Below are 15,833 nucleotides of genomic sequence, written 5' to 3'. Positions count from 1 at the left end.
GTATGTTATTTGCGCTTTAAGACAAATGTATTAGAAATAAAAAATATTAGGACAAAAATACATATAAACTTCTTTGTTGAGTTTTTTTTTTAATAAAACAAAATGCAAAGGACATGAATTGCTTTTACAGCACAATATTTTGTTTCTCATTTCAATGAATATTCACATATTTGTAAAGTTTGAACGCCAACTTTTAACCAAACGTGGGAGAAACACTGTGCACGGCTGCACGCACAAATAAAGAGTGCACTCGCGCACGCACATGACGGATTATTATCGATCAAAACAATCCTTAGCGTCGCTTACAAAAGCATGTGTTACAAAATCACCGACCTGGATGGATAAATATCAGTGGTCCATCCATTGTGTGACCTGATTAACGAGCAACCGTAGGCAGCCGAGTAAGTTAACAGCTTAGTAAATTAATAGTCTACCGTAGCTGTGTGTCAGATGTTCTGTTAGCCCTCCAAGCAGAACCCAAATGCTACTGAAGTTTCTGACATTTGTTCGACCCAACTCAACAAAAAATCAGAAAAGTTTTACGTAGGGTCCCGAAAGGGGCTAATGTTCTGTCTGAAGCAGTCAAAGCCAAGGAGAATGTTACAATTTAATTCACAATCGAGCATCTTGTCATGTTTTGACAGCGGCACTAAACATTTTGACAATTTGTCATAGTGATATTTATCCAGCCAGGTCGGTGATTACTTATCATTCATGCTGTGCAACACGCTAAGGATTGTTTTGATCGATAATAATACGTCATGTCCGAGTGCCGAGTGCACTCTTTATTTGTGCGTGCAGCCGTGCAGTGTTAAAAGTTGGCGTTCGAACTTTACAAATAATAATATTTAATAATATTCAACGTGTCGGGGACGCTATCATGCTGCGTTCACTCTGATGCTCTCATTGCTCTGTGTGCTGCCTGCGAGGGGAACAACAGACACACAGCCACAGCACATGAGCACAGAATGCTAAAAGGGGGAGGGCCGAGGGCGGTGCGGTGGAAGCAAGGGGAACAGATCTTCAAGCTGAAATGCATCGAGCCTCTACACGTTGTTAGCTTGTAGATCTGCTCTTTTTTTGCGAACGACATTCTGCTGTGTATTGCTGCAGACACTTCGGGATCGACTTGAAAGGTTCCCGCGAGCTACTGGTAGCTCGCGAGCCCCTGGTTGGTTACCCCTGGACTAGACACTACCCCACATTAACGTGCACACACAGGCATACTGTGTATTATACTGTACATGCACGCACAATCACAGTCAAAAAGCATACACAACCTATTACTGTACCATTCTTTTTTTTTACGCACGCATGAATACACAAACAGATTTCTTTCTCGGTCTCACCTTAAGCTCACGCACACACGCACACACACACACACACACACAGGTCTGTGTAGCAGCTCCCAGGCTGCTTGTGTGACAGGCGGTTTTGGTGCTAGTGTGAAAGGTAAGCCTCAGAGAGATGGAGCACAGAATGGCATGTTTAAAATGGGTCAGAGTCTGAATATCATTACTGTGTGTGTGTGTGTGTGTGTGTGTGTGTGTGTGTGTGTGTGTGTGTGTGTGTGTGTGTGTGTGTGTGTGTGTGTGTGTGTGTGTGTGTGTGTGTGTGACAAAGTGGAAGGAAAGTGTATTTTTATCTGCGACTAAGAAGGTGAGTCACGTATATGAGCTTGAGTGCGTGCGTGAGAGAGAAAAAGCAAGAAGTGTGTTTTGGTGTATTATACAACTATATACAAGCTTGTGTCTGTGCGTGCGCGCACACACACACACACACACTGTAGTTGGAATACCATAGTGGGAGTTGAGCTTAACTCTCCAGTGTGCTGTCTGATGTGGGCAGGGATTTGGTGTGTGTGTGTGTGTGTGTGTGTGTGTGTGTGTGGGGCATACAAGCTTGTATAGTTGTGTGTATGCAAATACTGTGTGTGCAATGCATGTGTGCGCGTGATGATGGTGTCACAAGGATGTGAAGCCATGCCATGCCCTATTTTCCTGTTAGCCTCTGTTGTTCGACTCAGGGAAAAAAATAGAGAGAGAGAGAGAGAGAGAGAGAGAGAGAGAGCAAGCGAGGTAGACGAGTAACCATATTCTATTCTGGAGGGGGCAGAGCGGCCCCTGTTCCTTCCTGTATCCTCACCCGAGGAAAAGCCATGAATAGTGGAACAGGCGCGGGCTGTGTGTGCCCGGAGATACAGACCCTAGAAGTGTGGGAGGATCCTGTGTGTGTGTGTGTGTGTGTATATGGATGAGCTGCAGATCAGCACAAGACAGACAGCATTAGAAACAGCATGAGTGTCTCACCCCCCCCCCCCCCCCCCGTGTGTGTGTGGGGGGGGGGGGTGGGGGGGAGGAAGAAGACATACTGGGAACCAGGGGAACACATACTGCACCATGCTACACCGAGAGGCTCACAATCTGGTCTCCTCAGATGCTCAGACTATGGCCTTTCATGTCTGAGCCATTTGATAACCAAGGCCTGTGACAGAGTGACACCCCCCCCTGACTCCGCCCGCTGGTCGTGTGTTTGTGTTCTTGGTTGATTTTCTCTACCTTCTTTTTGTCTATTAGCTGGCAGGAGCCATGGTTTTTAGTGGTTAGGCATTCACCTGGGCCCGGAGCATCCCCAAGCACATGAGCACGTCTACTGAGTCATTCTACAGCTCTCTCTCATCCCGCATCATTGTAATATCTCTCTCGCGTCCAGCATTGCACGTTTCTTTTTACTTTACTAATTTACTATGAAAACCTGCATCTCCCGTCCGTCAGTTATAGTCACCCCCAGAGCCATCGAGTAAAGCCCAACACACACCGTCTGTGAACGCAGCGCGTCAAAACAGCCGCCTCCGTTATTTTCAATGAACCCATCCCACACCGGCAGCGTCAGACGCTCGCTGGCGCACGTTCACGCCTCGCCTGACCCTCCGATGCGCCGCTGTTCTATTTTCCAAGCGTTGCCGCACGGCCTCCATCCGGGTATCCGTGGGCGTAGCTGGCAGGTCTGTACTAGCGCGCCACCTCCTGTGGGTGTTGCTGTGCGGCTATGCCGCACCGTGTCGCTGCGCACCCGCATCACAGACTGTGTGTTGGGCTTTAAACAACCCTGTTCACTTCATGGCCAGTCCAATGGAGGCTCTTCTACATACACTATTGTGGAATAGTGACAAATGCCTGAACCGTAAGTTGATGGAATGCATTGGAGTCTATGGACAAACGAGTTACACAAACCACTTGAACGGGCAGTTTTATGCCCCCTCAATGTCGTAACTCTGTCTATGGCTCTGGTCACCCCACGCCTCCATATATGGTCACGCCTCGTGACATCATGCCTCCATGGTCACGTCTCGTGACATCACGCCTCCATATATGGTCATGCCTCGTGACATCACGCCACCATATATGACCATCTCCATATTTGAAGATCACGACACTGACCTCATCTAACCCTGGATAACCATAAATGGAGAAGACCTGTTCATCACCTAGATCTGCATATATGGAGCTGGCCAGCAACTCTGCAAACAGCGTAAAACAAACAGTCCACTGTCTCATCCACCCTTTTCTGGCTTGCTCCCGTCTTATCGCTTATATTTTGTTAATTACATTCCTTGAGTTGGGTATGTTCAGTGTCTCCCTTATTGTTATACTGCCTCTGAGCTCGGTTATAACAGCACATCTCACTTTGGCACAACATCGTGTGCACTCACTCAGCGGAGGTGGGGTGGGGGGGGGGGGCATCCAGTGTCTCCTGTGTATATCTCAGTCTAAAGGGACTGTTTGGAAGGTCTAGGAGAGGTTTGTTTTTTGTCTTTACAGGAAAAAAGGGATAGTCACCGCAAAGCCCCTGTTGTCCGTGTCTTTGAAGACAGCCGGCGCTGAATGGGATTTGTGAGGCTTGTCGATGTATAATGCTTTGTTTGTCAGCTTTTTTATTTCATTTGTTTGTTGTTTTGTCTTTTCAGACGGTCCCTAAGCCCATCGCCCTAGAGCCTTGCTTTGGCAACAAGGCTGCCGTACTCTCCATCTTCGTCCGGTTACCCAGAGGCACCGGGGGCATCCCTCCCCCAGGACAGTCTGGTAAGATGCCTCACTACCTCTCTTCAGCCCTTTCCCCCTGCATTATTCTCCCTCTTTGTAGCATTTATTTCTTTGCAAGACCACGCAAGTCTTTATTTGCTCCCAACCACTCTTTTAATGCTTTCTTCTGCACCTCTATCTCTCTCTCTCTCTCGCAGCATTTTAAAGTTTAGATTCATTCTGTTTATAATCCCTCATTGCTGTTTTCCGTCTCTCTCTATCCCCCTCATAGTCTCTCTCTATCCCCCTCATCGTCTCTCCTTCATGTCTTTCCCATCCATTTTGGTGAGCATCTTCTTCTTGTTTTGCTTCTCGCGTCTGCTTTCTTATTTCTCTCTTGTTCTTCCCTTCAGTATTTCGTTCATCTTCTGTTCTTCCTCTGTATGTTTTTCCATAATGTTTCAGTATAGACTGTTAACACATTAAAGATGCAATCTTTCAACCTTTAGCTTCCCCCCCTTTTTTGTCTGTGTTCCTTCTGGGGTATTTCTGGAAACTCTGGAGACAGATTGAGATTTAGTCTGAGACTAGTTTGCCATAGTTCTCTGCTCTCTCTTGTGCATAAAAAGGTCTTAAGGGCTTATATTTTATAGCAAACAAGAAATGGTAACGTCAAATGCTAAATATAATTTAATAGCGTACAATTATGTCCTAGAAATTATTTCATTTGAAATCCACGGCTTAATTGTGATCAGGGATGTTTGGGGAGTGGTCCAGGTAAGGTTAAACATTGTTGCTGATCGGAAACGTGTGTTATAAGGCACAGGCTGTCAAAACCCTCGATTTAAACCGTTTTTTCACAGAGAAATATACATTTTCCACCCTTTCTTTAATTCAGAAATCTGTAGGAGCTTTGAACTACTACTAACGTTGGAAAATAGCTACTGTTGGTCAAGAAATTACTTGGTCCAGGATGTGACCGAATCTCAGTGCTGCAACGTAGTGGGAGGTCACAGATAGTGTTGTATGCTATGAATATAATGAGCAACAATAGAATCTATCAACAGTGAAACAGTTACAGCAGTTGTCTGTATGTTATGGTAATATAGTATACGTCCCAGTGGTCCTTTGCTGTCTGTGGGTGAGTTGCACACAAAAGGTGAGAGAATTATAGCCTACTTTTAAACATTTGAGTAGACTCTGTCCTACATATCTATAGCATTGCAGATTCATCCTAATGTAACTATCTAAAACTAAGTTTAGAAGTTGGACTCCTAACCTCCTTTCGCTATTTCAGAACATTTCTCAACTACTGTATGATTTTTTTTTCTTGCATTTTTCTTTAAATTACAAGAACTTTACCATGTGTTATTTTGTCCATTCTTGTTTGAATTCATCAATAATTACATTTCAACCACCTTATTAAATCGAGGAACAAGGAAACCGTATTGCTGGTTAAAACAGAGCTTGTAATGATTCCTAGCCTATGATCAATTACCCACACAAGATAAGATTTGTGTTAAAATATATATATATTCAGAATTTTTCAAAAATGGATAAAGTGGTTAAATTTACTAATTTAGCTGGGGATTCCCTTGAATCCCCCCAAGGACCTCATGTTGAGAACCACCTGTCTACATAATCATATTCATAGACATTCACCCAAAGAAATATACAGTACAGTATACAATGTACAGCAGTGTTGTTTTCATCGACTAAAACTCGACTAAAACTAAATGTCCTACCTTTTTTCACTGGTGAAAACTAAATGGAAACTAAATGAAAACTCAGCTATGATGACAAAAATAAGACTAAATATATTGACAGTTTCATCAACAAATAAAAACTAGACTAAAATGTTGACGAGATCCAGTATAAATAAAAGACTAGTCATTTTACACTTGGTTGCATGCTGAAAATAGCAGATCTACAAATCAAAAAATAGCAGATCTACAAGCTCACAGCGTTGTCAGCAAGTGTAAAATCAGTCATTACGACGGCATCAAGGCCCGCCAAAATACATTTTAGTCGACTAAATCAATTGCATTTTTAGTCAACTAAAATCTTATGATATTTAGTGGACTGAAACTAGACTAACACTAAAACATTCCAGGTGACTAAAATGTGACTAAAACTAAATTAAGTTTCATTCTAAAGACTGACTAAACTAAAATAGAAATTTGCTGCCAAAAACAACACCGATGTACAGCGTACATACTGTGTACACTACTGTATGCACAAACACACAAGCTACTAGTACAGTATGCGATGCATACAGTAAACATAAACTAGCACGCACACTAGCACTCCCAAGTACGTTTTCCCATCAGCCTCATTATTGTTCAGCTCCTCCGGTAACCTTGGCCCTACATCTGTTTACAGTTTTCAAAATGTCCGCTGGCAGAAACAGGTGCTTCCAAATAGCAGAGAGGAGGCAGTTCTCAGATTAGCATCTGGGCCTCGTTCGGCAGCTTTGATCTGCTCTGCCTCACTCCTTCAGATCAAGGAGTGGGCTAATGGTCTGAACACGGAGCGCTGAAGACGTGTTGGGCTGTACGATTAGCGCAGGATGTGATTTTATCCGCAGCGGTTCCCTCAGGGGTTTCTACGTGTTTTCTCTGATAGGCCATAGATGTTGGCGCAGCAGGGTAAACACAACCTGCACCGGAGATGAAGGGTGAACTCGCAAGTTTGTTCTCAGGAAGTTCCCAGCATGTAGTGCATTAACTGCCGGTAATGAAGCGTCTCATAAATTGACGATCAAATGCATTTGGAGAATGTGTGCTTGTGAATTGCTTGTGTACCGTATGTTCAGCCGGGTGGGAGCATGAGTATGCATATATTGTTATGATGAAGAAAGAGCTTCCCTGATCAGACACCGTTTTCAGCACAGTAGAAAAATGTAAAGAATTTATTTTTGCTTTCAAATTGATTTCACACGTGTGTGAAAGAGACCAAACCTGTTGTCCAGAATAGCGTTCCATGAATTGAAAGGCTGTAGTTTTGATCCCCGGGCCGTATACCACCTGTTGTATGGGCTTAGGTTCTGTAACACATACCTTAAAGGGATTGTGACATTTAAAACACATTTTTGTAGATTTTTTGGCTTTTTTGGCTTTTCTTGACATCAATGTCACCAAAAAAAAACGAAGTTTGAACATTCAGTGTATTCTCTGCTTTCTGGACTTCTGTGAATAATTATGCAAAAATGTCTCATCTGGTTGGACGGCAGAGATATACGTAGATCTCCGCTAAAGCTCCGCCCCCTCCCCTCTGCTCCCTGCCTAGTGCCTACCCTCTCTTCTCCGCTTCCTCATTGTGATCGCGACTTTGTTTCTTTGTAATACTTACTAATAATGGCTTCTAGAGAAAAATCAATCTGCTCTGTTGTTGGCTGTGTCAATCAACACAAGTCCTTACACTGGATACCAACTGGCCTAGATGACTCTTTTATTTTTGACGATGACTTCCTACCAAGTTGTCAAAGTAGCGCATCTTGGGTTGACAGGAAAGGGGGAATTACCGACATCTACAGGCTAAAATAATGTGTTTTTCCATGGCTTTTCAGGATGAAGATTAGACATACACAAAAACGAGAAAAAAATAAATACTGGAGTGGAGTTGAGTGTTCAAACTTTTTAGACACGTTTGAAGGACCATGGCCAAGACTTTTAATGTTGTTAAAATTATGTTATAAATCATGTCATAATACCTTTAAAGGCCCACTTCACCCCTTTTGCAACCAGATCTTATTTTAATGATGTTTGGGAGACATGAAACACTTTCCTGGGGGTTTTATGTGGGCAATGTGTTTTTATTTTTTTATTTTAGTATTTCAAAGTGTTTATGATGTCATGGACACTGGTCTCACTTCCTTCCTTGACGAGGAAGGAAGTTCCAATTCCCATAATGCTTTGGTGCACTGCTCCTCTTTGTGGAGAGGGAGAGGACTGTTTTAATGAGATATGTAGTCTACTGTCTAGGAAGGAAGTGAGACCAGTGTCCATGACATCACTGGCACTTTGAAATACTAATATTTTAAAAATAACACATATTACCCACATAAAAAACCCAGGAAAGTGTTTCTTGTCTCCCAAACATCATTAAAATAAGATCTGGTTGCAAAAGGGTTGAAGTGGCCATTTAAGAAAGTATCAACTAAAGTATCTAATAATAATAATAATAATATCTCAAACTTATATAGCGCTTTTCTGAGTACCCAAAGACGCTTTACATGGGGGGGCTTTACAGAGGTAACAACAAATTAAAAACAACTTTAATAGAAAAGGAAAAATAACACTAAAAGCTAAAGAACATTAAAAGACAGTGAAAAGGGTTAGCTAGGGAAGGCAATTTTGAAGAGGTGGGTTTTGAGGGTGGATTTGAAGGTTTCAGGGTAGGGGCATCTCTGAGTGCCTTAGGGAGGGCATTCCACAGGGTTGGGGCAGCAAAGGCGAAAGCTCTGTCCCCCCACGTATGGCGTTTGGTTTTGGGGACGTCGAGGAGGTTTGCATCACCAGACCTGAGGGAGCGAGAGGGGGCATGGCGTTTGAGGAGGTCACAGAGGTATGGTGAGCCAGGTTATTTAGTGCATTGTAGGTGTTCAGGAGTGTTTTGAAGTGGATTCTTTGTTTAACCGGTAGCCAGTGAAGGTCACGGAGGACAGGTGTAATATGGTCTCTGGAACGGGTACTGGTACTGGTGAACAGGCGGGCAGCTGAATTCTGGACATATTGCAGTTTATTGAGGACTTTGGAGGTGGTGCCGTAGACGATACTGTTGCAATAATCAAGGCGGGATGAGATGAAGGCGTGGATGAGTGTTTCGGCTGCGGAAAATGACAGAGAGGGTCGGAGACGGGCAATGTATCGGGGAATGTATCTCTCTCTCTCTCAATGTATCTCTCTCTTTCTCTCTCTCTCTCTCTCTCTGTGTATGAATGTGTAGGTCTTGCTGTGGCCAGTGCTCTGGTGGATGTGTCTCAGCAGATGTGTGTGGGCTACAAGGAGAAATCGGGAGGCCTGCGGAGCCGTAAGCAGCAGCCCAGCGCGCAGCCCGCCACCTGTATCTGACCACGCCCTGCCCTTCCACACCTGCCTCTGCGCCTCGTTACAGCCTCTGCCCCGAACAAAAAGCCTCCCATCAACCTCAGCCCCCTTGCCTCCCCTGCTTCGGCCTCTGCTCCCTTTCAGAGACCCCCCCCCCCCACACACACACACACACACACACACACACACACACACACACTCCCCCAGCCCTCCATCACAGAGCCGTGCAGGGGAGAGGTGCATGCTGGGACATGGAAGTGGAACAGTCAAGTGGAGAGAGCGATTGAGGGGAGGGGCCCTGGATGTCGTCTAGGTGGACTTAAGACCCGACTGGGCCTCCCCCCCTCTAGCCCCCCCCCCTCCTTCCTTCACTTGTGGAACCCCGAGGTCCTGAAATTGACAAGAAACTGGATAAGGGGAGAGAGTGACAGGAGGGATCAGGGTGGAGGAGGCTCTCTAAGCCTCCACCCTACTGAGGAAGTAACCCAAACCTTTGTCCGATACCCGCCTCGTTTAGTGTTCGAGGCGGCCACGGCTTGCTGCTAGAAAGAGATCCTCATCACGTAGGTGTTTATATTTTTTTCTTCTTTTTTTTAAATCAAGAGACTCTGCAACAAAAACCCTGTTCAGTCAGTCATGTTGTACTTAAGTTATTATTGTTGCTGTACTTATTTGTTGTACTTTTATTGTATAATTTTTTTTTTTTTAAATATGGAAGCTAACTGAGTTAGGTCTTATTTTTTCAATTAGAGCCTAATGCACACGTGCGACGTGCGTGCGTGCACACACACACACACACACACACACACACACACACACACACACACAAACAGACAGACACGCACACATCTGTTCTCCCCCCAAACCCACATACCCCTTTCAAAAAACTGGAACAAATTGAGCATATAATACACCCTCTCCTCTCCTACATTGTCGCTTCTTGTCGTGCAGTGGCTGTCAGTTCTGGGTGAGCGCTGAAGTCCCTCATCACCGGTGCAGCTCTACCGTTTGGCCTCCAAGCTTAACCAAACTAGCATGTTCAGTCTTCCCCTTAATGAGGATTTACTGTAGCCAATACCTTATCTAAAGACACACACACACAGACACACACGCAATTTCACCACAGCTTTCTGTTTGTCTTATCTGTCCCATCCCATCTGCTCATCTGGCCGAATACTTGTTTGCTGTTTCTAGCATCTCTGCCATTTTGTTTTTTTTAATGGTCCTCAACACTTTGCCCTTGCGTGGTTTCTCACTTTCTCTTTCTTTGTTATGCTTTTCTGGTTTGTCTGTCGGCCTCCCTTGCCCACGTCGTCCAGCTGGCTACTTGCCTGGCTGGCTCTTCTAACTTATCGGCAATCGTGGAATAGTGGACGTGCGAAGAATACTGCGCACAGGGGAACTGCAGCCTGGCACATGTCATCTGTACTCTAGCTAGATGGCAACCCGGCGCTCATTTCAACTTTTCTAGCTAATTAACTCTTCTGAGCCACAACAAAAGCACAGACACACACACACACACACAACCAGGGGTTGGGAGTTTGAAATCCCTCCCATTGGTATTGGTACTTAACGATCGTCCCATTGGCAGTGCTGTGGGTTGTGTTGTGCTCCTGGAACAGCCGTAGTATGGATCTGCTGACACAGTGCTTGGAATGATTAGTCTGATCTGCATTAGAGGAGATCTGGGGGCCACAGTGCTGAAGGGCCCCGTGGGAGGGGACGAGTGACAATGAGGTGACGGTAAGGGAGATTGTGCAACCTCTGAGATATTTGCCTGAGAAATCCATGGACTAAAATTGCCTCTCTCTGTTCCCGAAGGCTACGAATGTTCAACCAGTGTGTTCAGTGCCAAGTCCTCAAGCTCTCTGAGGCTGCCCAAGATTACCCTCTGCACTTAGTTTCCTATAGCAACAACAAGCACATGGGGTAATAAACGACTTGGACAATAGAAGTGTGCTCACGTAGACGTCACCAGAGTAACACTTAACTGTGTGATAAAGGAGGTTGACGCAGTTCCTCTGGTCATGTTGGCGCCTTTGTGAACCGGGAGCTTTTCACGTGCACTGCAGTTTGTTTGTTTGTTTGTTTGTTTCCAAGACGTTTTTCTTTTTTCCCCCCACCCCCTTTTATCACTTCTACCTGTCCCGTGCACCACGCTTATCTTAAAATCGGCTACCCCATATTCTTTTTTTATTATTGGTGGCTATAAAGAAAAAATACAGATTTCAAACCCGGAATGAAGAACACTAGGCAAATTCAAGCACATGGGGGGAAAAAAGGCAAAAGAAAGTAAGTCCCAGTGATGCTTGTTTAAAACATAGCCACTGCTTTGAAATGTCAGAAGAAATGTCCTGTGTTGTAAAGAGCATTGGGAGTTGCGAAAGTGTACAGCAGCAGCATCCGTTAAAGGATGTTAGCTTTGCTTTGTCAGGTCTCAGGTCTGTTTTTATTGTTGTTTTTTTAAGTTAACAGTACCAATATTACCGTACATTGTTTTTCTTTTTCTTTTTCTTTTCCACTCAAACTCCCATCCCCTCTCGCTGTAATAATTAGCTAAATAATGGAGCAAGACTTTGGTTATCATTTTCTCTTCTCTTACATCCATGCCAGTTGCCCTGTAGCAGTGTCACTGACTGTGTACTGCACCAGTATTCAGCAGGCTGCTCCTGCACTCTTCTAATGGCAGGGCATATTCCGGTACAATTTACGCTTCTGTTCACAAGCCCCGCACAAGCTATTAACACCCCACCCTCGCACGACTAATACAAGTTTTAATAACAAGCGTTCTCGCCCTAAGAAAACCCCATCCTACTCAGTTCCTAGTCTTTGCACACGTTCAGCCTATTGGAACTGTTCGCATTCCTTGTTAAAGGGCACATTTCCAGCACTGGAGAAAAGGCCAGGGCATAAAGCATGAACAAAGCTGACATTCTGTAATTATAGCAGTTTGAGTGTGTTTGTAATGGCCTTTGGATGGTGTTGATGCGACATTACTTCACAAGGTTGTAGTCAGACCCGCGCAGTGTAAGTACTTCTCATTCACTCCGTTTACTTCCATACATCTAGACACGTAAAAAAAGAAAAACATCGTTGTCATTTAAGTCAGACCATGTATTGCAGTTTTTAAGACATCCGTCTTCAATTCTGTCACTTCTGTCGAGATCAGTGTGGAAAATGTACCAGCAGCCAAATGCTGGGGATTTTTTTGACTGATTGGATACGTTTGTCTACTCTTCTATGGAGCATCATTTGAAGCGCCACAGATTTTTAACAATGATGAAAGTGTGACTACTTTTGGCATACATACCCATACTTAATAATGCGTTTATTGCCCTTCTGATGATTGTCCTATCTTCAATCTATCAAGTCAAATTGCTTTTGCAATCAACTCAACAACTTATTTGAACCTGCTTGGTGTACAAGATGGACATAGCTTGGCACATAACACAATAAATTGCGTTTAGCAATGTTTAGCTAATCACAACAAAGATATTATTGAACTAACTATCCTATTGCAGTAAATCACACTCCCAGTAAGTCCAAACAATTAGTAAATGACTTGGTTTGTAACAATGTGTTAGCAATAGGTTCCTTCACCAGATCCGATGTTTGTTTTTCCCCATTGGGTTTTTGAATTATGCAGAAAAAAAGGCATGTGGTATGCTTAAGAGAGGCTAACATTTTGTTCTACAACATTAATTCCCCCCTTTGAAAATGAAGCTGTTGATGCTGTTTTTTTTTAATTATATTAATTATGTGTGGCATTGTTGAACAAAATGTGAATATCTTAAGCCTTTGTTTGCTACAGAGCAAATTGGAAATCTGCTATAAACCCATGCCAGAAATATTTTTTGGGTTCGCATGCAAAAACACTGTTGAAGGGTTTCACCCAAAATACATGTGACTGTTCAAAATATAACAAAAGCACAGATGATTACAACCTTTTAAAATGTGACTAGTGAGAGAGCTTCAGATTGTGAATAACCAACAATGCAATAGCAGGTTTTCCTAGCTCATGCCAGCAATCACTTTATCAAAGCAGGTGTTTTTTCCTTTTAACATTGTTTTGGAATCAAGCTTTTCATATACCATTTTTTCCCCCCTGAAGGACCCCGTTCTACAGCTGATACAAATACTGTGGAACTAATCCCATAAAGGGTAACGATTGTTCTCTGTAAATGAATGTACGGTTGTCCATAAACCAGCCTGAAAATGTATGTTTAAACTGTCCCCTATTCACATGAAGAGAGCATCACCCTTTGGGTAAAGAGGCCTGTCCCATAGCCAAAGGTTATGGATTTGATCCCCACAGAAGCTTGTCAAAGTGCACTCAAGCAAGACACTGAACCCTCAGACATGCACAGTAAAATCTCTGTATCAAAGGTTTATGTTGTATATTCAAATACACTGCTTCCACTTATCTATCAGTGATTCTTTCCATGGGACAGAAGACATGCGTGTCAGTCAGTTTAACTTAACAGCCCTCTGTCTGCCCTGAGACTGGGGAGCACAACATTCACACCTCCACTTGGGCAAGGCATGAACCTTCATTCAGGTTGTACTGTGTCAGGTGAGTGGGAACTCAACTGACTATAATTGTGATTGTCTTTGCATTTGGAGTATCATCTGACACAACAAACCCACCCATTTGGCACAAACGATATTATTCTTTTTTTGCCCAGGTTAGCCCACCCCAGCTTTCTGCCCTGTACGTTCCCAACAGTGCCATTGTAACCAAGGAGAAATTCCCTTAATCCACCCCTGGTCTCCAAGCCTCAAACTCTCTTTGGTGGCACTTTTATTTGACACTGGCTTTATTCCATATTTAACTTGTGTATTGATCATATTCACACGGCAGCCATTTTGCTCTTATGTTATACTTGTGAGGGGTGGGGACCCCACCCGAACAGGGTGTATATATGTATGATGTAAGGGGAACATGGCAGCTGTATGAGTGTGGTCAATTACCTATAGCCCAAAACACTACTGTAAGAATGAAGAGTGTGTAAATGCTCAGTGGAAAATCTCCCTAAAATCATGTAAGCAATCGATATTTGTTGAGCAGTTATGTATTTACTAAAGTGTAAAATAGTGTTTTTCACTGAGCACGAACATCTTTAATATACTAAGTACTTAAAACACTTTTCCATAGTTTGATACAGAGCTGAACACTGGAATAGGGCCACTGTGAGGTCAAGTGTCATCCTCTTTCTTTCTCTCTCTTTGTATAGCGGCATTATATATATATATATATATATATATATATATATATATATATAGATATATATATATATATATTGAGGAAGTAGTTTGTTAATGTATAATTTAGCAGCTATGATCTCTGGTTTTTGTAAATAATGAGAAAGTATTGTGAATGACATTTGTTGAATGGTTTAAAAAATCATTTATGGCAAAACTCAAGGCTTTTAAAATGTGAGTACAGTACATAGCATATTTTGTATGTGAGAGCAATGTAAAGACGAACAAGCATTACTAGAAGCTGATGAAACTTGCGCGTAAAACTTGAGGATAATAGCTTACTGAACTTGTAATTACAGATGTACATAAAAGAATGACAGAACATTTTTGTCTATTATTAAATGTGAAAACACACAACTGTTTGACTGTTTTTTGTTGTCCCCGCCAGGCTGGCTGGAAACCATGTTTTTTCCCCTGTTCTTCAGTGTGTCCGTCTGTGAAAAGCTAAACTGCATTAGCATTGGTTTTGTTGACATTACCCGAACTGGCAAGCGCCCTAAGTAGAGAGGATTTTCACTTCACTTTCAATGTTTTATTTTGGTCTTCAGTTCATGTACAGAATGAGACAGTATATAAATAAAGATACATTGCTATTACCAAAAAAAGGTGTAGGCTGAAGCTAATTAGCTTATTTTGCCTACCCTTACCCACTACAAATAATATCCATGACAAACAAAGAAAACAAAAACTATTTGTACGATTTGGAATTGTCAATGGGTGGGGTGGGACCAGAGCCTTCCAATTAAACGGTTTATGGGCAGGGCGGATCGGAGCTGTCCAATGTAAAATTCAAACCACTTGCCTTTCTACTGTATTTTGTTTAGTACCATATGCAATCAGCAATGACGTTTTGCATGATTTTCGAATTTTTTTAAATCGTCAAATCATGAAAAACAGCATACTAAAATACTACTACTAGGCCTCAGGCACGTGCAGAGGGGGGGCTAGGGGGGCTTGAGCCCCTGCCCTTTTCCTCAAAGTGCTCCCTTTTTTTGTCCACATAAGGGCATGTGGGGGGGGGTGGGCAATGTGGTCAAAAAGAGCTTCTGTGGGGTGGGGGGCCAATAAGGGCTTGTGTGGAGGGCCAAAAAGGGCTAGGGGGGAAGGGGGGAATAAGGGCTTGTGTGGGGACATTGGCACTTCAAGACGAAGTAATGATAATTCCACTATCATAATTATACTTTTAATGTGCTGGCTGCCAGTCAGTTTTAGTTTCAGACTAATGAGAACGTATTGCTTATTTTACTGTCCAATGACATGAAATGGCACAAGGGACGGATCCTACGATCTCTTTAGCGACCTTTACCGTTGTTGCTCCTCCGACCCTCTCTTCGTCACTTTCCCGGCTCCCTTTCACCATCTCTGTTATCCTCTTTACATCCCTCTCCTGCCTCAGGAGGTTCTCAAATACAGTTCAGAGATGATTAGGTGTTGGCCTTTCAATCTCAGTCACTGACTAAATCCCTCCTGATCACTCTGACAGGCAGCGCAGACAGAGTTC

General features: G+C 43.3%; 1 protein-coding gene across 2 annotated transcripts in view; it reads left to right on the top strand.

Annotated features, from left to right (window-relative positions):
• The window catches only part of atrn (attractin), a 158,010-nt gene extending 146,896 nt beyond the window's left edge, over positions 1–11,114 (top strand). For both annotated transcript variants that reach the window (XM_083792563.1, XM_083792562.1), the window contains exons 28-29: positions 3,968–4,082; positions 8,970–11,114. In XM_083792563.1, the coding sequence (XP_083648689.1) occupies positions 3,968–4,082; positions 8,970–9,094 (240 nt within the window). In that variant the 3' untranslated portion in view covers positions 9,095–11,114. The remainder of the gene's footprint in view (positions 1–3,967; positions 4,083–8,969) is intronic.
• Positions 11,115–15,833: the final 4,719 nt, after the last annotated feature.

The sequence above is a fragment of the Protomyctophum parallelum genome, assembly GCF_964188405.1.
Source record: "Protomyctophum parallelum genome assembly, chromosome: 20".
Lineage (NCBI taxonomy): Eukaryota > Metazoa > Chordata > Actinopteri > Myctophiformes > Myctophidae > Protomyctophum > Protomyctophum parallelum.
Note: the sequence above shows the minus strand (reverse complement) of the source record. Positions and strands in the feature narration are given on the sequence as shown.